The sequence below is a fragment of the Podarcis melisellensis genome (genome assembly GCF_964234715.1).
Source record: "Podarcis melisellensis genome assembly, chromosome: 16".
Lineage (NCBI taxonomy): Eukaryota > Metazoa > Chordata > Lepidosauria > Squamata > Lacertidae > Podarcis > Podarcis melisellensis.
In genome coordinates, this window is record NC_138533.1 from 27950455 (window position 1) to 27973886 (window position 23432).

The 23432-nt window shown below is 44.6% G+C and overlaps 1 protein-coding gene across 3 annotated transcripts in view; it reads right to left on the reverse strand.

The window, feature by feature from the left end:
* Positions 1–23432, reverse strand: part of DGCR2 (DiGeorge syndrome critical region gene 2) — a 61968-nt gene that overhangs the window by 22816 nt on the left and 15720 nt on the right. The window contains exons 2-3 of one of the 3 annotated variants that reach the window (XM_081893376.1): positions 13357–13389; positions 2903–3025 (exon numbers count right to left, since the gene is read on the reverse strand). The exons of 1 other annotated variant lie outside the window; for it this stretch is intronic. In XM_081893376.1, the coding sequence (XP_081749502.1) occupies positions 2903–3025; positions 13357–13389 (156 nt within the window). The remainder of the gene's footprint in view (positions 1–2902; positions 3026–13356; positions 13390–23432) is intronic. One more of the 3 variants, XM_081893377.1, reaches the window with a different exon arrangement.

The following is a 23432-nucleotide window of genomic DNA, read 5'->3' on the forward strand; positions in this document are numbered from 1 at the left end:
TAGCTGCGCAGCCTGCATTCGTTCCATAAGACGCACACACATTTCCCCTTACTTTTTAGGAGGGAAAAAGTGAGTCTTATAGAGCAAAAAATACGGTATTGTTTTTATTTGTATTAGTGCAGGGGTTGACAATTTTTTTTAACCGCGGGCTGGTCCACTGTCCCTCAAACCTTGTTCTGGGCTTGAGAAGTGGCACTGGGGGGGGGGGGGGAGAGAGCTGGAAGAGGCGAAGGGAGCAAGTAGTTCTCCTCCCCAACCCCCAGCCGCTGCACTTACCTTCCCAGGTGCTGCTACTGCTGCCACCGCCACTGCTTCTTCTTGTAGGAAGGCAGAGTGAGCTCGTCCAATCAGCTCTCTGGCCCACAGGTGCACCAGTGGTAGCAGCAGAGGGAAGATGAGCAGCACAGAAGGGCTGGCTTCGGAGAGGGGCTGCTTAATGGCGCTCAGACAGCTCAGCCCAGCCCTCTTCCTCCTCTAGGCAGGGCGGGGAGAAGCCAGGAGGAGGGAGGAGGCGGCGCCGCAATGTGTGTGAGGGGGAAGGGGGGAATATGGCGCAGGGGGAAAATGGCGCAGCTCAAGCAAACAGAATCCCCAAGCCGATCCATGGACAGTCCGCGGACCGGATCCTGAAGGCAATTGGGCCTGATCTGGCCCGCGACCCTTGCTTTGCCAACCCCTGTATTAGTGCTATAACATTTACATCGTGGTGCTACTTTTAAAAAAACAAACAAACAAACAAACAGCCATTAAACCTCTGCAAAGTATTCAGAGCTACCAAGACTGAATGTCTGGGGGGAAAGTATTTGATTTGGCATCAAGTAAATGAATCAGGGGAGGAAGAAAGAATTGCCATTTACTGTGTTCATAAAGTTGGATAAGAAACTTAAACACCCACAGCAATGATACTCAGTGCTCTAGGTGTTGGGACACTGATACGATTTGAACTGGTAAAATCTGCCGGTTTTCAAACAAGACCCAGCGGGACATTATTTCATGTGACTAAGACTTGGAGCAAAAGAAAAGGAGCTGTGAATACATGCTATACAAATTCTCCCAGTAATTTCGAGCACACAGGCAAGTTAGTGGGAGCCAGTGACTTCATCCCCTTTTTGAGCAAGAGATCAAAGATACAAAACTGCTGAGCTACAGATGCTCCTAGTTATTTGGGTTTGATGTTAAGAAAAAGAAAATGTTTTGAGTGTCGGAGGCTTAAAGTTAAGCTGGATTTAACAGAATTTGGATGTTAAAAATAAAATTCATACAGTGAGCAAAAGGAGTCTCTTTTTTTGCCGGTGGGGGCCTGACAGTGATATAAAGCTGGCAAATAATAAGTATGCACTCAGAACGCCTTAACCGTTCTGTCTGCTGCTCACATGCCATATGGGTTATGGAATGGAGGAAGTAATGCATGGGAGGCAAACTAAGGCCCAGGGGCCGGATGCGGCCCAATCGCCTTCTCAATCCAGCCTGCGGACAGTCCAGGAATCAGTGTATTTTTACATGAGTAGAATGTGTCCTTTTATTTAAAATGCATCTCTGGGTTATTGGTGGGGCCTGCCTGGTGTTTTTACATAAGTAGAATGTGTCCTTTTATTTTAAATGCATCTCTTCTTGGTTATTTGTGGGGCATAGGAATTCGTTCATTTTTTTTTTTTTTCAAAATATAGTCCAGCCCCCCACAAGGTCTGAGGGACAGTGGACTGTCCCCCTGCTGAAAAACTTTGCTGACCCCTGAAATAATGACTCCCACCAAGACACATTTAAGGACCCCCCCCCCCAATTTGTGGAAATGGAATGGGTCTAACTGTCTTGATACTTTTGATCCCTAAAGTACAGACATTATGGCTTTACAACCCCTTAGATTGCATACCTGACATCTAGGGTTAGAAACTCAAATCTATAAGCTAGGTGCCAAACTCTCAGCTTCTCTACCCAATGCAAGCTGCCTTCCTACCATCCCATAGCAGAATCTCCCTATTCCTGGCCTGCTTGCTCAGATTCGCTTATGTAGGGATATACATAGCAGAGTTGTTTTAAATCAAAATGCCTAGAAACAGCTGTTATGTTACAAATTAGGACTGTCAAGACAAGCAGAGCTCTCCATCTGTACTGAACACAAATGGTGAAGACAGGAAAATAGCTGGCAACTGTCCACAGATGATAAAAAAAGTATGTCTCTTATGTAATCTTGCCAGGCACTTTGAGTATACTGAACTGCACGCTGCATATTCCCTCTCTTCCAAGGATTCTGAATTTCCAACTTCAGTAGAAGCCAGCTTCAAAAAATAATGATGCATCTACACATGTTAAGAGACTTTACACTTGATATTAAACATGACTCATCCAAAGGTGTTTCTGTGTGAAATCTGAGAAGCATGCCATTGAAAAATGAGTTATGACTCCAGCTTTTTCAGAAGTGTACAGACGAACTGGATAGAAAGCCTCCATAAAAGGGCACCAATGTGTTCAGGTAGACCCTGAAATACAGCCCACAAATAGCAATAAAGGGCGAAATTAAACTACAGCCTCTGAGAAGAAATGAAGTTGCAATACGAACTCTCAGACACAATTTCCTAACCAGAATTTGCTTGCAAATATGTAGTAAGTGCCATAAAGCTTTCCTGATGGTGTGGTATTTTATTTTATTTTTTAATTATTATTATTATTAGCCGGTGAATTAGGGCCCTGCCCCACTAACCTGAGCCTGTCCTCAGCCACCAAGCTTCTTACTCATTCCCATCATATTTAGTATTTATTCAATGTATACCCCACTATACCTGACCCTGGCTCTGGCTCCCCTTACTGTTGGGTCTCCCTGCCTCCCCCACCCCCAACCAGTACTAATGATCATCAACCATTGCTGCGTACAATTCATTCTTTCTTCTTTTTTAGGTGCACTTACTTGGGCAGTCAACTTCATCACTCTCATCCTCACAGGTGGGCCATCCATCACACTGCCAGTTCAATGGGATGCACTGGATGGAGCCACTGCGACAAGCGAATTGCCCTGGGATGCAGCGCAGTTCTGCAAAACACAAGGAGAAGGAAGCTGAAGGTTTCAGACGAAAACAATTGCTCTACCAGATCTACAATAGATCTACTAGGAAACTTCAGGCTGATATACCCACTGTACAAGTACAAAAAGTTTAACCCCTTACAATTGTTTATGAGTTTTCTAGGGTGAAAATGGTGGTCAAGACTTGATATACTATAACCAGAAGGAAGTTGTACCAGGTGGTGGTTGTTTTTAATATGGCCGAAAAGCAGGCATGACTTCACTGAAATAAATACATACTCTGGAGACCTAGGGCTGATGTGCACCGTGGTCTGTTTTGCACATAACACTAAGCCAGGGTTTAATGGCTTAGTGTTATGTGTAAACCCAGCAATTTATAAACTACGATAAAAGTTCACTCATTAACCAAGGTGTACAGCTTGTTTATAAATCTTACTGTTAACCATAAGCTTAGTGGTACATATAAATCTGGACCTCCTTCTCAACTATAGCTGGGTTGTAGCTCACTTCAATAAAATATTTTTTTTAAAAAAAAAACTATAGCTGAGCTGTAGCTGCTCAAAAGCTGCAGAGCCCGGAGTGAAGTCTTTATTTGCAACAAGGTCCTACTTATTTTCTGCAAGTGTTCCTGGAATTACAGCCCACAAAAGCCACCTTACCAGTGTGACTGAAGGCGTCTGTTCAAATTATCCATTTTGCAAGTGTCTTCTAATCAGAAGACACACCCTTTGCAGGGCATGTGGGGTGATCACAAAGCTTGCCAGCTTTTATAGTATGGATTTTTCAGGCAAGGTGACAGGGGGCAAAAAGTTTAGTCTAAACTAGATATATAGAACAAAGGCAACAAAAACATGGCAGCACAGGTAAGACGCCCTTAAAAAGCCTGGCAAGGCAAAATAGGGGTGCTAACATATTAATTCAACCAATGGGGGTTGAATTAGATGACCCTTGGGTCCCTTCGAACTATACGATTCTATGAATGTACAATTTATGTACCCGTGTATACAAATAGTTCAGCAGTACCCTCATACTGTTATTCAAATGTAAAGTTCAACAAGTGTACAGTCTATACAGTGGTACCTCGGGTTAAGTACTTAATTCGTTCTGAAGGTCTGTTCTTAACCTGAAACTGTTCTTAACCTGAAGCACCACTTTAGCTAATGGGGCCTCCTGCTGCGGCCGCGCCGCCGGAGCACGATTTCTGTTCCCATCCTGAAGCAAAGTTCTTAACCCGAGGTAATATTTCTGGGTTAGCGGAGTCTGTAAGCTGAAGCGTATGTAACCCGAGGTACCACTGTATATCTGGGTATATAATAGCTGAGTTATGCAAATCAAGTGCACACTCTTTCACACTAAGACAAGTGCCTGCATAGAGCTATCTTATACCTATGTTCAGTGCAGAGTGTTAACAAGTCAAATGTTAGCAGCAATCAGAGGACTGATCCTGCTTATCAGTCTGGATCGAAAGTTACGCAAGCCTAGCAGTTCATCTAGGAAAGCTGTAGCTCACTGACAGGGAAATTGTTTTGCATGCAGAAGATCTCAGGGTTCAGTCGCTGGCATCTCCTGGTAGGACTCACTGCAGGCAACACTGAGCTAGATGGACTCAGCTGCATAAGGCAACTTCCTATGAACTGATCCAACCAAGTGGGTTTATGCTGTGCACACCAGCCTCATGGAAAAGATCCACTGAACAGGTTTTAAAAACTGTGCATGCTCAGTGCACAATCTTGGGGAGCATTTGGATCTCTACAAGGTAGCATGTGCACTGCTGAATGCTGTGTCTCCCACATGTACTCAACATTAAGTCTCTGCACACCTTCCAGGGCAGATCTACCTGCCAAACCCCATTCTTGAATGCAATCTTCTGGAGTGGGGAATTCTCCAAAGCAGGAGTTCCACCCGATGTTTTGAACTACAGCTTCAATCAGCTTCATCAGAGCCTATGGTCAGGAAGCTGAGGTTGCTGTTGGCAACACTGTGCAGGCCACAGGTTCCCCACCCCTGAATAAATCAAGTGAGAGAAAGGAAATGTTGGCATTGCCAAACAAATAAAGTAATTTCTATCATACTATGAGGCTTGGGGGGGAAAGCTCCAGATTTCTGGAAAGAAAGCGGCAGTCAGCACCATTTGTAAAAGATTTCAGTTACAAATACCCTTAAAACCAATGAGTCATTCCTGGAAAAAAATTAATAAACCTGCCCTTGGTATCAAGAGTTTCCCATATATATTAGCTATTGCTAGACTTCTCTCCTTGCCAAATATTCTCAGACAAAAGCAGGTAGAATGGCTCGATAAAAATATAAAGCAGCTATAAATTTCTGAAATTGAAAGTGCTGCAAAAATATATTTTTTATCAAGAGGTTAATCAAGCTTAGAGTCAGTCCTCTTACTGAATTATCAGAAAGCTCTCAATGTCCACTATGAATCTGAACCTGTGAGGACAGCAGAGAAAGGGATGCCGTAGCAGACAGACTTTTGTGACCATTCAATTGGCAGACAGTCATTAACCTTGACAAGATCACCTTTGCAGCACAGCAGGAAAAGTCCATCTCATTACAGTTCAAATCAGTTAAGGCTTGCAGCAAGAATCTGCCAGTACTTCGATGCTTTAAAACATTAAATGTTATTCTCCTCCGAAGTGAACTAGGTGTTTCCTAAATTGGCATTAATCAAAGGCAGAATCAGTCTGACATCCTGGAAATGTTCGAGCTTAAGGAGTCCTTGCTTTTAATGCATGCAATCCTATATTTACAAGTCAAAGCAGAATTTTTAAAAACCCCATTTTAACACACACTAGTTATTTTTACTGCTGCATAACTGTAGCTTCCTTCCAAGTTAAAAACTGATTTACAAAAGTTGCTTTGCTTCAAGGTCTCATGCAAAAAGACAGGTCAAACTCACTGAGGAGGCAACCAGAACAGAGGGTACCCACACATAAAATAGGTAATAAGAGAAATAAATAGTTTCATGATAGCGTGAAAGGCTTTCTGTTAAGGAGCAGGAAAGCAGCTCAAGTAAGAGGGTGGGAATAAAAATAGGCCTTCCTTGCCTGACACACCGCCTACTCGGGATGAACATTGAGGTCACAAAGACAGCTAAGAACTCAGACCTGCCAGACTGCTATAGACAACAATGCAAAGTTACAACACAGCCAGAACAGTTTTGACTCATTTGCGGGTGCATGCTTGTTTTGTTTTCATATTATCATAATTATCATAGTCTAAGACGGCTGGATGGCATCTTGTACGCCTCCTTCCGGCAACTCCTGCAGCCAAGCTGGTGCCAAATGTATTGTTCTGCTTTCCTTTGGGCCACACCAGCAAGGCCCAGAGGGGGAGCTTGTTGTCTGGGCAGCCCAAGACCTCCAGACACACTGCCCAGCCTTGTCCCCCGGGGAGGTCGCTTCAGCAAAAACAATACAGGAGGCAACAGTTATGAGCTACAGGTCTTTGCAGCCCCAGCAGGCGCTGTGATTCTCCAGTTCCCCCAAGGAGCACTCCACTGTCTCTCAAGACAGACGAATGCCAGCAACAACAGCGAAAGAAACACAGCACAATTGGGCAAAGCTAAAAGTCATACCCATCCAGAAGCAAAGGAAAGCTGGAATGCCAAACTCAGAGTTTGGGTTCTGTATAAATACCACACTTCACAAGATGAAGGAAAGATGGCTGCTATATAGATTATCACCAGAACTCAAGAACGCTCAATCCATGACCAAACTCCCATCATCACCATCTTGTGGGTTAATGGGGGGAAAATCTAAACTAGGGCATCTTACTACTTGGGTTTATAGGATCTGTGGTCACTCATCTCCATGTTTGTAACTTAAGGTGCTAACAGTACAGAAACTTGAAATTCAAAGTATAAGTGTCTTGTGTCAAACAAGAATGGTGCATGCATGTTTAAACATCACATCTGAACCAGGCCAGTGTCTAAAACCATCTTTGTTCTCCATAGCCTATAACTCCTGCTCCCCGCCACTCCTTCATTTGTCTGGCAAATGTAAATGAAAGGGCTTGTCCTTTTTGGCACAATTGTTGTACAATGGCTACCTACTAGTAGGCACTTTGTACATAATAACTATTGTTACTTAAGTCATCTCTCATCTTAAAGAAATACACAGAAGTGGTCAGGGGCCCTGTTGAGTGACAGCTCTTCACTTCATCAAATCTGGCCCTCTTTGAAAGAAGTTTGGACACCACTGCTCTGAATACAGGAAGGTGCCAAGTTTAATCTCCAGCATCTCCAGTTAAAAGGATCTCAGGAAGCAGGAGTACAAGGAGAGATCCTCTGCTTGAGACAATGGAAAGTCACCACCAGAGCAGATGGATTAGATCAGGCATCCCCAACCTTTGGCCCTCCAGATGTTTTGGACTACAATTCCCATCATCCCTGACCACTGGTCCTGTTAGCTAGGGATCATGGGAGTTGTAGGCCAAAACATCTGGAGGGCCGCAGGTTGGGGATGCCTGGATTAGATTAACTCATTGTGTAATTCATTTTAAGGCAACCTCCTTATGTGCCATTCTCAAAATAATTTTACTGCATTTATTAACCACCCTGTGTGCTCTGGAAGCAATTCAAGAACCAAGGGGGGGATAAAATAAAAATCCTAAAACACAAGGAACACAGCACTAAACCAGCTAAAAGGGGTCTAATGCAGAAATAAACAATTTTTAGTCATTTCCAAGAGTAAATTCAGAGGCTAAACTATGAGATTTTAAGGGTCTGGGAGAATAAAAATGGCCTTGTTTGCGAACAAAAGGTCACTGGCAAAGGCACCAGGAGAATCTCTCTGGGAAGAGCATTCCATAAACAGGGTGCCACTACTAAGAAGGCCCTTTATAGCAACCTGCCATACCTACATTCGTTGCTGCACCCATAACCTAGGTTTAAGCTGCCATTCAGGTCCTAGCTTTCATATCTCAGTTTCTAACACTGCTCAGTTGGTGAGGGTACTCGGCACAGAGCCACCGTAGATTAGCTCATAGAACAGGCAGGTACATATGGGAAGAGGCGGTCCTTCAGATACTGTGGCCCCATATCACTGAAGAGCCTCAAAAGTCAAAAACAGCACTTCGAACTGGGCCCAGAAAGGAACAGGTAGCCGGTGAAGGTAATGGGAGTTCTAGCAAAACTTCAATGGGGCATCTACATTTTACATTCTAGATTTTGAACCAACAACCAAAATACAAAACAGTTATGATGCACCAGCACATTTGAGAATGGTACGCAAATGTTATTTTAAAGTGCAGTTTGTCCTGGAGAAATACTCAGGAAGCAGAGCCCAGTTCCAGCTGTCAGTTTGATGCACTTCTCCAAGGAAAACAATTTAAGCACGCATGTGCAGCCCTCCATGGAAGCACATGCATGGATTCTGTACGTACTCTGGCATTCACGCCCATGTGAAAAATATAAAGTGGAATGCGTCCCAAAGACTTGTTGCAATACCAAATAAATGCACAAAATGCTGTGTCAGTTAATCATCCCAGGGCTTCAGATCAAGAAGCCAGCTCACATTTTTAGGATGAAGCAGCTGCTCTCTTTTTCAGAGCTACTGCATCTCAGGACTGGCCATATAATCTTATTCACATATTCAATCTCTCCCCTTTTAGCATGTAGAGCAAAGAACAAACATTTACACAATGTAATTGCCGGCCTACCACAAACACCTCATTACATTCAGCAGCTATTGGTTTTGGGTTTCTAGCCCAGAAGCCAGCTAAGTACTGTATTACTTTTGTTTGAAATAAGACTACTCTTTAAAGGAAAGAACAGCCACAGTCCTTTGCTAAGTATCTGACAATGCAAGCGTTTTGATGCAATGGGACATTGTTAGGAGGCTAACATTGTTAGCAACACAGCCAATTGTTAAGCATTATTCCACAATGAAGTTTATACATGATGAGCATGTACGATGTGAAGACCGTTTGTCTCAAAGAAATCTTTAGTAGTTCAACGTATGTTCTACGTGTGACCAGGTCCTATATTCAGCCTCTGGTGTTTGCACTGAACCTCCCATCAGTTTCAGTGGCATATCATGCTGGCTTGGACTAGTGAAGGTTGTAGTCTGGAGGGCACCAGGTTAGGGGTGGTTAAATATGCATATGCACACACACACACACATGTCCCACTGAATGCAACAGGCCATGGCTGTATACAAAGACCATAGGGCAAAGGCTTGGAAGTACTGATCTTCCAAAAAAGAATTTGAAGGTCAACCCTAAGGTGACAGAACTACATGACCAGAAGTCAACCTTTGCCAAGCCTCTTATACAGTTCCAAAAGCAAGCACTTCTAGGTCATTACCCACATTATTTAAACTAGTGTAGTGTTCATCAACGTCAGGTCCCCAGATGCTGGACTACAACTCCCATCAACCCCAGCTGGTTAAGTCAATGGTCATGGACAATGGGAGCTGTAGTGTTATGGTTAATAGTGTTGGGCAATGACCTGGGAGACTAGGGTTTGAATTCCCACTCAGCCATGAAGTTCACTGGGTCATGTCGGACCAGTTCCTATCTCGCAGCCTAACCAACTCACAGGGTCATTGCGATGAAAAAATAAGGAGGGAAGAATCATGTACACCACCCTGAGATCCTTGGATTAAAAAGTGGCATATTCATGTATTAAATAAGCAAAAGTACATCTGCGAATTGACTTAGAGAATGCCATGAAAAGGACTACACACCGGGCAAGGAATATGTTTATGTTCTCAGCTGTCCTGATCCACAACTCAAGAGTAGACAACAACATTCATGTCCATCTCTTCACATCTGAGAAACACCAGAGGAATCCCAACCGTGAAAAACAGTCACCACCTTTCCACTCAAATAGTGAAAAAGAACTTCCCAAGCACAACTTGTAATCCAGGAGCAACCAGACAACACAGACCAAAGCTGTTACCATTGACAACAGAGACAAATGTAAGGTCCTACACTTAGGCAGGAAGAACCAGCTGCAGAAATATAAGATGGGGGACACCATGTGAAAAGGATCTAGGGATCTTAGCAGGCCACAAGCTTAACATTAGTCAACAGTGTGATGCAGCATGAACAGAAGTATAGTGTCATGATCAAGGGAAGTAACAGTCCCACTCTATTCTGCCTTGGTCAGACCATACCTAGAATACTGTGTCTAGTTCTGGATGGCACAATTCAAGGATACTGACAAGCTGCAACGTGTGCAAAGGAGGGAAACCAAGATGATCGAGGGTCTGGAAACCATAAGGTAAACCCTTATGAGGAACAGAAGAGGTAGCTGGGTATGTTCAGCCTGGAAATGAAGATACTGAGAGGAGATATGATAGCCATCTTCAAATATCTAAAAGGCTGTCACATGGAAGATGGAGCAAGCTTGTTTTCTCCAGCTCTTGAGGGTAGGACCCAAACCAACGGATTCAAGTTACAAGAAAGGAGATTCATACTAAAAATTAGGGAAAACTTTCTGACAGTAAGAGATGTTCAACAGTGGAACAGACATCCTTGAAAGGTTGTGGACTCTCCTTCCTTGGAGGTTTTTAAGCAAAGGTTGGACGGCCATCTGTCATGTATGATCTAGTTGAGATTCCTACATTGCAGGAGACTGGACTCGATGATCCTTTCCAGCTCTACAATTCTATGATTCTTTGAGACATCCCTGGATCCCAACCCCTTGACCACTGTTCTCTTCAGCTTTGCAGAGTAACCACTTTCAGTCTGTTCGTGCCTCTACTGCTTGAGATCAAAACATGCACTGCAATGCAGCCACTGCAGAACCAAGGGGAGATTAAAAGGAAAGCAGAGAGCTGGATGTTTCAAGCAAGCCCTCCAGCGTTTCACAGATGAGAACTAGGATAGGCTTTTATCACTACAATCATCACACCAGAAAGGACTCCTAAGACCCTGTCCCCTCGCTCCTATTGTTCACTGCCAGTGGTGTACCACATTTCCTTTATGTTCACACTGATTAAACTCTGAAATGAGCTCTACCAATTTTGAAGCTGGGCGAGTGCATGTTCTTATGCCAGAAAATGTGACTGTCCCTATAGTAGGACATTAACAGTTAGTAGCTGCAGTATGAGAAACTGCAGCAGGCTGTAGACCAGGGGTTGTCAAATTTTTTGGAGCAGTGGGCACATTTCGAATTTTGAGGGAGTACTGCAGGTTGCTGAGGGAGCACGGTAAAATACAACAGAGCTGCCTCCCATGGGGAGTGGAGGCATGGCATAAGACAAAATTAGACAATACAGCCATAGTGAAGCTTTTCCCATAACTGTATGTCCATACTACAAAAGGCTTAGCCTATTGTATTTCTGCCTGCCATGCAGCCACTAATGGCGCAAGAAACCTGTTCCCTCCCCCATGCCAACACTAGATCAAATTCTGGGCTGCCTCATTAAAAACATATAGATTTTGAAGCAGCGCGTTTTGCACCTGGCTACCATCTGGAGGTGCATGCCTGGGGATCCTTGGATCTTGACTGTTTTAACACCCTAGCGACACATGCTGTAGAATTCTACAGTGGTACCTCTGGTTACGAACTTAATTCGTTCCGGAGGTCCATTCTTAAGCTGAAATCGTTTTCATCCTGAGGCGCACTTGCGCTAATGGGGCTTCCTGCTACTGCAGCGCCGCTGGCATGCAACTTCCGTTCGTATCCTGGGGCAAAGTTTGCAACCAGGAGCAGCTACTTTCGGGTTAGTGGAGCTTGTAACCTGAAGCACTCGTAACCAGAGGTACCACTGCATCAGTTATATTTTATCAGCACAATCAGAATGAATTTCAGGAACCAAAAAGTTGCACTGAAAAATACGACTTTTCAGCTGTCTGGTCCAAAATGGCAACCAGGCATTCTGTTTTGGCAACGGTAACGCTGATTTAAGGAACCATTTGGCACCTAGCTTATATATCTGAGTTGTGTCACTGATAGCATTCACGCTCATGCACTTACTTGCATGAAGGAAACAGGGCAAGTTGAAGTGTAAGCATTAGCTGAACCACTTCAAACTTTCCAAGCAAATCCTTCAGCAGAGGAAAAGCTTCCAAATCCTAATAGCATGACTATTAAGCAACCATATTAAGTTAAAACTACTGGACAAGTCTGAGGGAGTTAGCATAACCATGAAAGCTTCTCACATCTTTGGGCTGGATTTCCAAGGGCTACCATGTCATATTTCGCAACTGATGGGATGAGCCCAAGGATTCATAGCAGAGGCTTTTCAGCAGCCCTCACATGTCGGCAGGTTTGGTTTTTTTTAATGAAAGACATCTTGACAGTATAGCAAGCTGTGTCAAGCAAAATGTCAAGCCTGCATTGTGAGATTCAAGAGCCTGCTTAAAGAGTCTGAGGCAGATTCAAGTTCTTCCAACTTAAAAAAAACCCAAACTAAACAAAGTAACAGAAATGGCATATGAGAAGTTCTTCAAAGAGTTTTCTGCACCAAATTTAAAGAAATGCATCAAGGCTTTCAAGATTTCCTTTAAGAAAAAGATATGACACGTGGAAATAAAATGGCTGGGGTGCAAATACCTATACACTCAGCAAAATGATCAGGGCAGCCCTTTCCACAAAGTCCATTCATCCCTGCACCACAAGTGTCACTCCTGAAGTTTGGAGAATCTTTTGAAGCAGTTGTGGGGAGACCTTTGGGCTTGCAGATGCTGCTGAACTACAACTCCCATCATCCCTGACCACTGGCTATGCTTGCTGAGGCTTATGGGAGCTGTAATTCAGCAACATCTACAGGGTCACACCTGCTTTGGATCAACCGCCTCAATAACGTTAAGAGTCCTGCTTGATCATCATTTGTAAAGGCACCTAAAAAAAATTAAGCAGCGTGGCAGGAAGTACAACACAAAACAGTCCCTGCCCACAGGCTTGCATTGTAATAGACACAATACAACAGCAGGAGAGGAATAGAGAGGGAAGCAAGCAAATGCAGACCAAACTTCTCCTAGTCTACCATCCTGCTGGCCACAGTAGCCAATCAGATGTATCTGAGAAGCCCACCAGCAGGGCCTTAATGCAACAGCCTCCCCACCAACTAGCATTCTGGTCAACAGCTGCAATCAGACCCACCTTCCAGTTATCTGCCTGTTTGTCTTTTAGAGCTATCTATTCTACTCTGCTGTTCCATCAGCTAATTACATACTGCATAAAATACTTTGTCCTGAATCTATTGTACCAATCTAGTTTATTAGTGGATCCTGCGTCCTACTGCTAGAATGGAATATGCAGAACACACTGGGCATCAAAAAGAAAAGAATGGCACAAAATTGTTAAATTCAAAAGCTGCAAACACCATTTGGTTAGGTTATCTGACCCTGTCAACAATCCGTCCACATCGAACACTCACCTGAAAGAAGTCTTGCCAGAGCTAGTCTTGCACCTGCAGGTTGAAATGTAAAAGAAAACTTACAAAAGAATAGGAGACTTAAATGTACCAATATCAGAGAGGTCAACTGCCCCTTAAAAAAAATGAAATATGGATGGAGGCATGAAGCTAAGCTACTTCAACAAGGTACACATGCCTGCTAAAGCATAGAGTCAAATGTCTTTCATGAGCACAATGCAGACCTTCCAAAGGAAAGGTCATGCTGGAAAGAGGGAGAGGGCATATTTAACTAACCACCACTGCACAGCTCAGCAATGCACTCTGACAATTACCTGCATTAGTACATTACTAGCCTCATTCACACATCGCTGTAAGCCACCTTTAATAGTTTTACCACGAGCAGACCAATTTCGCTCACTTTGCTCCTTCCCACAACTGGGGAGAGATCCACAATTCCTGGCTTATTGTTATGTCTCATCAGTTTATGCTTTGCCCAGACAAACCATGATTAGTAAGCCAAGAGCAAACCTTGGCTATAGATCATGGTTTGTTTGGAACAAGAAAACCCATGATCCCAAGTCAGACAAAATGCTCAATCAGGGATTGTGCTTTGTTTTCCCCCACTTGCTAGCGAGCAGCAGCAAAGTGGGGGAGAGCAGCATGTTTGCACTAAGCCATTAACCATGGTTTACAGTGATGTGCAAACTGGGCTGAGGTTATAGCAACATTTCAAGTCCCACATCAGGACCGGTGTTAGAAACTAAGATATATAAGCTAGGCGCCAGATACCACCGTACACCTAAGTCATGGTCACCACCACGGAATGTCTGTTCACCAGGGGTTGGAGTAGATGACCCTTGGGGTCCAATGCTACAATTCCACGATTCAATGATTGTGCGATCTCAACTACATTGTTTGACGTAGCTTGCTCTTACAACAATTCACTTGTCCCAGTATGCAAGAAGGAGAAACACACACAGTGGAAATGGTATTAATTATGGACTAAGGCAGAGGTTTCTAAGCTGTGGTTGCCAACCTGGTGCCCAGCAATCTCCACATGGTCGCAATTGGACCTGTGCCAGTAGCCAAACATGCCTGGTGAATTTTGAGCACTGATCAGTGCTACATGTTGGGCACCATTGGGTCTATATCTGAATGTACCCTTTTGCCCAACATGCCTTTGAAAAGAATATTGGAGGGCCATGTTCTCAAATAAACAAGCAAACACCTGGTTGGTTCCAGGTCAAGTGGTGGTGTAACACAGTGGGTGAGAGCATCCTGCTTCACAGGATAACATCAGGAAAACCTCAGCAACATATGGAGGAAACTGCTTTTCCCAACTGGAATTCACAAGTATATTGCCTTTTATGTTCCAACATGGCCAATAGCCATTGTTCTCCAGTGCAGCTTTCCCCCAACCAATAAACTCAACTAAAAATAAGCTACTTTTTTTTTTAGCCCTCACATCTGCATCACAGGGATAATATTGTTCTATCTTAAATAGCTGTTGCGAGGATTGCTGAGAAACACTTGGAACATTTGGAGTCCACAATATGCGCACACCTTAAATATGCTTACATGCTAACAAGTGGCACCGAAAAAACAGATCCAAGTCTTTACATCCCGGCAGGTTGCACTTCAAGCAGTTTAAATTAAAGGCAGACAATCTATGTCTTATTGCACCCTTTTCATCTGCTCTTAAGTGTGCATGATGAAACTCAAAACATATTATTTGAAAAATTAAGGCAATGCTGGTAATCCTTCTGACAGTATAAAGTAGTATCTTCAAAGAAATTTAAGAGGAGAACACAGAGAACATTTGTAGGAGTCCCAGACACTGGATAGCAAGACTCTTTGATCAGCTGTACTGGGACGGAGGCGGGGGGAGATGATGCTCAGATTGGGTGAAGGGAACTGTTGTACTCAGTCAATCTTGCCAAATCGTGTCCTCAGAGCAGCATTCAACCTCTGCAGCTGTGCACCGTACAAGACATTGCATAAATAAGAGTTCTAATACAGGTCAACTACAGAATGGTTGGCTAGGCTCCAACACTCATAATTTATGTTTATGGAGGAAGTTATGTTTTATGTTCATACAGAATAAGGAACAACACAGACAGTGTTGCAGGTACGGCACCCTCTTGTCACTGGTCGGAATACTTTGGGATCAGACAATTATGCAAGATCGTGCTTTGCTCCTGCAAGTTTCCTTACACAATTTCACCATATTAAGGTAAAGGTAAAGGTACCCCTGCCCGTACGGGCCAGTCTTGACAGACTCTGGGGTTGTGCGCCCATCTCACTTAAGAGGCCAGGGGCCAGCGCTGTCCGGAGACACTTCCGGGTCACATGGCCAGCGTGACATCGCTGCTCTGGCGAGCCAGAGCCGCACACGGAAACGCCGTTTACCTTCCCGCTGGTAAGCGGTCCCTATTTATCTACTTGCACTTTGATGTGCTTTCGAACTGCTAGGTTGGCAGGCGCTGGGACCGAGCAGCGGGAGCGCACCCCGCCGCAGGGATTCGAACCGCCGACCTTTCGATCGGCAAGTCCTAGGCGCTGAGGCTTTAACCCACAGCGCCACCTGTGTTCACCACATATTAGTGTAATATGTGTTCACCATATTAGTTGCTTTAAAATAAACAGTGATGCTGCCACCTTAGGAAAGAAATGCTTCTAATAATCATCCACAGGGTTAGAGCCAGAGAAAAATGAGCAGAAAGCGGGATGATATAAGCAAAATTTTCCTCCTCCAACATCCCCATAGTAAGCCTCTCGCGAGGATCAGGGGCCTTGCTGAATGACTGCAATGTGGCACGAATGGTGATCGAATCATGTGGAGGCAACATCGGTGGTCAGACATTGTCGGCTAAGGTCACTTCTAATAGTGCCCTTCAGCACAATTATCTCTGGATCTGCAATATTTAGCACAGTTTTCCAAACCTTTTGAGTTCACCAACCGCTTGATGAGCTTAGAAAGTTATCATTGACCCCAACACAATTTTTTAGGAAAGTCAAGAAATATCATCAATCACCATTACTAAGAATCATTAAGATACAGGGAATACTTTTGTATTGTGGAAGCATCTTATTAAACACGGAGGTTTCCCATTGGCAAGAGATGTATACTCTGTACACGCCCTTTATTTCTGAGGCCCATAGCCTCTCATTATATATTTTTCACTGTAGCTCACAAGCTTATTTTTCACGGGTGCCCTTTCCACCCATAAGAATTTTATTCACTCCCTTAACAGCCCAACCACTGAGGGGAGGAGGTCAATATTGACCGCTCTGGTTGAGCAGGAAGGAATCAGAAATATCCTGCCGGTCTAGCCCCACAATATCCCAAAAATAGTGCCGTTTAGAGGAAAGGCAAGTGAAAAGCAACATGATGGAAGCATATAAAATCATGTGTTGTATGGAGAAAGTGGAGAAAAAGCACTTTTTCACACTGGAACCTGTGGACATCCCATGAAGATGCATGCTGGAAGATTTAGGAGAGGCAAAAGGAAGTACTTCTTCACACAGCTTATGGTTCGACAAGTTCATGGAGAATAATTCTACCTCCACTGTCAGAGGTAAGCTTTTGGATATCAGATGCTGGTATCTGCAAGGGGGGAAGAGTTGCTGTTGCACTTAGGTCCTGCTTTCAGGCTTCCCATAGGCACCTAGCTGGCCATGGTGACAACAGGATGCTAGACTAGATGGGCCACTTGCTTGATCCCGCAGCCTCTTTTTAGATTTTAAACAACTGACGCACCCATATCAGCTGGAAGAAGAAATCCTGAATGGGGCTTATATTGTGAGGGCAGTTTGAGGAACACAGCCCCAAGCAATTTGAAGAGCTGCAAGTGAACTTGGGTCTGCCCCAGTTTCACCTTTATCCTTGCAAGTCTCTCGTTCCCAAACTGAGCATTTGCAATTTTGCTCTTTGTCAAGAAGAGGCCAGATGCTGTGCCAGTAAGATCAACACAATAAGCTAAAGAAATGTGTCATTTTGGCTGAACATCAGGATTGGCAAGGACATTTTTTTAAGTGGGTGAACCGAATCCCTGGTTCTAAATTCCTCAGGCCTCCCCCTCTGCTGAAGATGTGGTGTGTTCAAAAACAAAGAGACCTTTTTTCAAATGCTGAAAAGAGGGGTATATTTTCCAAGCACCTCATGTTCTTCCAAAATATGAAGGAAAGCAAGAAAACCCAAATGCCTAAAGAGAGCTGCAGATTACACAATGCAGAAATCTGGATCAAATACTTCTCTTCCTTCCAAAATATTGGGGGCAGTTCAGTAAATGAACTACTTACTTTGCATTGCAGAAGAACTATTACCTCATGATGGCAAGTAAACAAGGAAAAAGTCCTAAACAAAGTGCTAGCACAAGAAAAAGTCAAACGAGCGCAAACTACTAACACTACCTATGAAGGACTCAGAATTAGTTTGGCTTCAAAGCTATTGGTTTTACACCTACGTAAAATGGATCAATCAACAGTAAGAGCTGTTCGACAGTGGAATTTGCTGCCAAGGAGTGTGGTGGAGTCTCCTTCTTTGGAGGTCTTTAAGCAGAGGGTTGACAACCATATGTCAGGAGTGCTCTGATGGTGTTTCCTGCTTGGCAGGGGGTTGGACTCGATGGCCCTTGTGGTCTCTTCCAACTCTATGATTCTATGAACTAAATTAAATAGAGTGGGATTTCTCTGAGAAGCAGCCCTATTATTAAACATATTCTAATAATATGATTGTGCTGATGTTCAGAATACGTACATATGTGCAGTACAAATTCAGACTCATGGAGGCTCCAGTGGTACATATGCCCTGCCTCAACATAATACATTGGATGGAAGTGGTCACACCAGACAAATTAGATATTCTGTAGTATTAACTTCCACCCATTTCTGTACTGTAAGTCCAAAATCAGCTGAATGGACCATCCTGCCTTGTCACTAATGCAGACACGTTGCTCATAAGAAAATGAAACACATACACAGATATACTAACGCTAAGCAGACACTGTACCTCGTATTGCTCAGATGACCAACCCTCTGCCATCCCTCCTCCTATACACCGCTGTGCAACTTGCCTTCTGTTTTGCTCCCCTTCCTCATCCTAACATCATGCAGATCCAGTAGTGATGCAGTGCTATAAATCCTCCAACAGGGACTGCATGATGGCAGCCTTACATTTAGATATATATATACAGTGGTGCCTCGCAAGACGAAATTAATTCGTTCCGCAAGTCTTTTCGTCTTGCGAGTTTTTCGTCTTGCGAAGCACGGTTTCCCATAGGAATGCATTAAAAATCAATTAATGCGTTCCTATGGAAACTGCCTTCAGACCAGGTCCGGGGACAGTCTGTCCCCCGACCTCTTCTGAAGGCTGGCGGGGGGCAAAAGTCTTTGCTCCCCCCTGCCTGCCTTCCCGGGAGAGCGGAAAACGCAGCGCTGCCTTCCCGCTCTCCTAGGAAGGCAGGCAGGGGGGACAAAGACTTTTGCCCCCCGCCCGCCTTCGGAAGAGGTCCAGGACCTCTTCCGAAGGCGGGCGGGGGGCAAAAGTCTTTGTCCCCCCTGCCTGCCTTCCCGGGGGCTTTTAAATCGCCCCGGGACTGTCCGGGGCGATTTAAAAGCCCCCGGGCGGCTTTTGAAGGCAGGCGCGGGGGAGCAAAGAGGTCCTGGACCTCTTCTGAAGGCTGGCGGGGGGCAAAAGTCTTGGCTCCCCCCCCCCCGCCTGCCTTCAAAAGCCGTCCGGGATAGCGGGAAGGGCTTCCCTGCTATCCCTGACCGCTTTTAAAATGCTGGCGGTGGGGAGCAAAGCCTTTCGCCCCGGCCGGCCTTCTTGGACCTCTTCTGAAGTCCGGAGGGGGGGGGAAGGCTTTGCTCCCCACCGCCAGCATTTAAAAGAGGTCCCCGGAGATTTCCTGTCAGAGAACTGACATCTAAAGCGCCGCAGGTGCAAAGGCTCCCTGAGGTTGAGAGAGCAGTAGCAGCGGAAGAGGGAACCAGTAGAGGGCGAGCAAGAACTCCAAGGGAAAGTGAGTCGGAGGGATGGCTCAGAGACGCTTCAAGCGAAACCAGTGGGGAGGTCTCAGGACCTCCTATAGGGACACCCACACCTCGACGGAAACTGTCACGCCGAGAGGCCAGACGACGTGTTTCCGTTAAGGAGCTTTTATGTTGGAAACGTTTCCGAAAGCAGCCACTTTCGGATTCTACTAGTGATTGACGCAGCCATGCTGGAGGGGCTCCGTCACAGGCAGAGGTTTGAAAACCTGATCAAACTCTGAGGGACTTGCATTTTACGCACAAGCAGCTCATCGTCCCATCACATTTCCCTATGGGCTTTCGTCTTGCGAAGCAAGCCCATAGGGAAAATCGTCTAGCGAAGCGACGGAAAAACCGAAAAACCCTTTCGTCTTGCGCGTTTTTCGTCTTGCGAGGCATTCGTCTTGCGGGGCACCACTGTATATGAATATATTTGGACTGTGATATTAAAGAGCATAATAGCCTGAAGTATAGAAGGCATGTTACCCATTGGATCACATCTTTGCTTTGAATGAGCCTAGGATATTTGGTATGTTTAATGGCTTACTGGTCTACCTTATTTAATAAATATTCAGATTGGTATTTTAAAACAGTTGTGCATACAATGCTCTCCTACATTGCTTTATCAATGAAAGTAGTAAACACTAGCATAGGACCATTTGTAGACACAACCACTGAGCCTAATGAACCATCCTTTGCAGATACGATAAGAACAAATTTACATGCACTGATATAAACGTTGCCAAAATAACATTCCACCACTGAAAGTCTCCTACTATTCAAAAGAGACTAGCTCAGCAATCCCCAACTTGGTGCCCTCTGGATGTTTTGGACCTCAGTTCCCATCAGTCTCAGTCAGCACAGCTAGGCAGGCAGGTGATGGAAATTACAGTCCAAAGCACCAGGAGAATACCAGGTTGAGAGCGCCTCAGCTAGATTATGCACATTCGCCTTAACGTGAATCAAACCGTGTACATTTTATAGCCTTTTTTCATTAATTAAATAAATGGAGCTGCTGACCCTTAAAAACTGTTGATGCTCAGCGGAAATCAAGGAGCTTCAGCTTCACTTGCAGACTCAGCGCTGGGGGAATGGGGGACGACAAAAATAACATGCATGATCTCAGCCAAGTTTTCTAGCTCTTGCAGGCTATCTAAGACTGGAGAAACCCAGATTCCAATAATAAAAAAGCTGCAAAATATTCACATGCTCCCCTACCCAGGCATGCTGCTACTGTTCAAGCATAGAGGAAGCTTAGGTCCGGCATTCATCATCTTCGGTTTCAGCTCAGGGGTGGGGAACCCCAGGTCCAAGGTCCAAATGTGGCCCTCCAGACCTATGTGGCCCTCAAAACACTCCCCAGGCCACATCCCTCGCTGCCCTGCTTTGCCACTGAATGTCTTTGCCAGGCTGGAATACCTCGTTGATCATGCCTCTTGCTTGCCTATATGGAGGATGGAGTGGTGCATGATTAAGCGGATACCATCTACCGTGCAGAGATCAATAGTACATTCTGTGCTCCACCCATTTCCCCCTCTAGCCATGCCCAGCACTGGCATGTGGCCCCAAGGTTGCCCAAATGGGAACGCAGATCCCAAGCTGAAAAAGTTTCCCACCTCTGCTCTACCGGATAATATCACTTTGTAGCCAAATGTGCTTGGCACTAGGAGCGAGACCAGCTCCGTTATAAATACGCAAAAAGGATGGTGTGTGCCTTCTTCTATCACTACTTGAAAGAATGAGAGGAAATGATGCCAAGTTAAGACGTGCCTCCTGGGCCAATCAAGATTCGCAGTGTGGGTGGTCAGGACAAAGCTGCCCAGGCAGCCATCCAAGTCTGCTCAGCCAGGGCCCATTTCGCACTTGGAACACAACAGCCAATACACTCAGGACCACTTCACAGGGAGCAGCTCTTTGACATCTATGACGAATCATTTAATTACATTTGCACAGAACCTCTCACAATGCGGCTGAGGCTCCCTGCAATCCTTCACTGGCATTTGCTTAGATGTTTCTCAGGAAGCGGGTTTATACTGAATGAGACCACTTGCTCGTCTAGCTCACTTGTCTTCAGCTGCTGGGCCACGGCCTGATCCAAGTTGGATTGCAACAGGAACACTATCCCCATGCAAATACACGGGGAGAGCCATACTCGAAATTCCCCAAGCATGTTTTGTGACTGGCATGGGTCCAAATGCAACCATATTTTAAAGAACAAGTCTCAAAGCAGTTTACATTAAAACATCAAATAATGCAACCCAGAATAAAACAAATTCAAGCTTCAAGGGAAATGTTTCAGATCCTTCTCTAAGGGACCTTTCGCCTTCCCGAGTCGTCAACCTAGCACCCAGCAATCTCCACATGGTTGCCATTGGACCCATGCCAGTTTCAAAACATGTCTGGCACCTGGCTAATTTTGAACACTGCCATGTGGAGATGCCCGGCTGGCAACAGACATCTCCATCTGGCTGACCCCTCCAGCGTTCTTAAGCAGGTTAGAAGAAGCGCTTATCTTTTGCATTTATTTCCCATCGTTTGCTCCAAGGAATATATGGTTCAGCTAATCCCTACAATGACCCTGTGAGGTAGGTTAAGAGGCTGCAACTGGCCCAAGATCAAACAGTGAGCTTCATGACTAAGGGCAGATTTGAATGCTGATCTCCCAGGTCCTAGTCCGACACTCTAACCACTACACCACCCTGCCTTCCTAGAGTACTTCTGCTATATAAATCAAGTAGGTAAATAAATATGAAGAAAGCAACATGTCACTTAGAGAAAGAGCTGAAATATTCTCCTTGAAGCTTGAATTTGCTTTATTCTGGATCCACAAATTCACATCTTTTGCCACCTGTAGAAACTGGTTGGGTACTTCTGCTATGCTGTCGCATCATATCAGGCAATGGGATAAAGTTTAATAAGATTCTAATGTACAAAAAAAAGTGCAACAGAAGCAAAAAATGTTGCCAAAAAAATAGTATTAAATGTTCTTTTCCTTTCAATTCAGGATTCAGCACCAGCTACTGGAACCTAAAAAGATTCTGTAATTAGCTGACACAAAATTCTTCATGTCCCTGTTCGATGAGCTACTTTTAGTAGACAGCTATGTGGCTTCTCCAAAAAATAAAGAATTGAATCAGGAACTTTTCCAGTGCACTAAATCTCATTTGGCATGTTGAATTATTATGTGTACTTTAATTAACTATACCATCTACCCCACTTTAGAAAGAGGTGGGGCTGCATTCATAATCAGTAATGAACAACAGCAAATCTTATATCACATGTTCCTCATCGTTGTCCACCTTCATCTGCGCACAAGCAGGTGAAATTAGAAGCTTCGGTTTCTGGTTAGTGTACAGTACACCATGTTTTGTCGATGCATCCAAATGCAGTAAACTACAACTTCCCTGCAAACAGCGATTTGGGATCTGGGCAAACTATGGCTTGAGCAAGTCAAGGTTTACACATGTGGATGCATCACCAAACTATGGTTTGCGGCTAACCAGAACCAGGAGGAAGAAGCATGAGAGCCCAAACCTCCAAACCAGTTTAGAATACTGTCTGTATGGAGTCAGATAATTAGTGCATATGATTCTTAGGGGAAGTCACCTGGAATTAAGATAGTTACCATTTTGAAACTGCCCAATTTGACTGATATTGCAACCATTCATTAGGTGACCATTTTTCTGAAACAATGGGGTTGGTTTTTTCCATAAAACTGTTCAGGAAACAATATCAGGTTAGATGATAAACAGAGCAATGCGGGGGGGGGGGGATTTTTGCTGATGTTGAAGTCATGGTCATGTGGTCCACAGGCCCAAGATAGAATGGGGGAAGAAGATGGAATACGAGAGGAAGAAGCAGACATTCAAAAAAAGGCTCTTTTAGATGCTAGTATCAAGTGGCAGTAAAGGCCTGCTGTGAAAAAGGAGCTTAACAATGGCTGATTCCTAATCTGGGGGGGAGACCTGGCTGTTACCCAAGACTGTCTCCAGCCCCAGGCAAAACAGACTGGTTCCTTGGTAGGTGGGAAACAGGAATCAATAGATCTGAGGGAGTCCTTTATA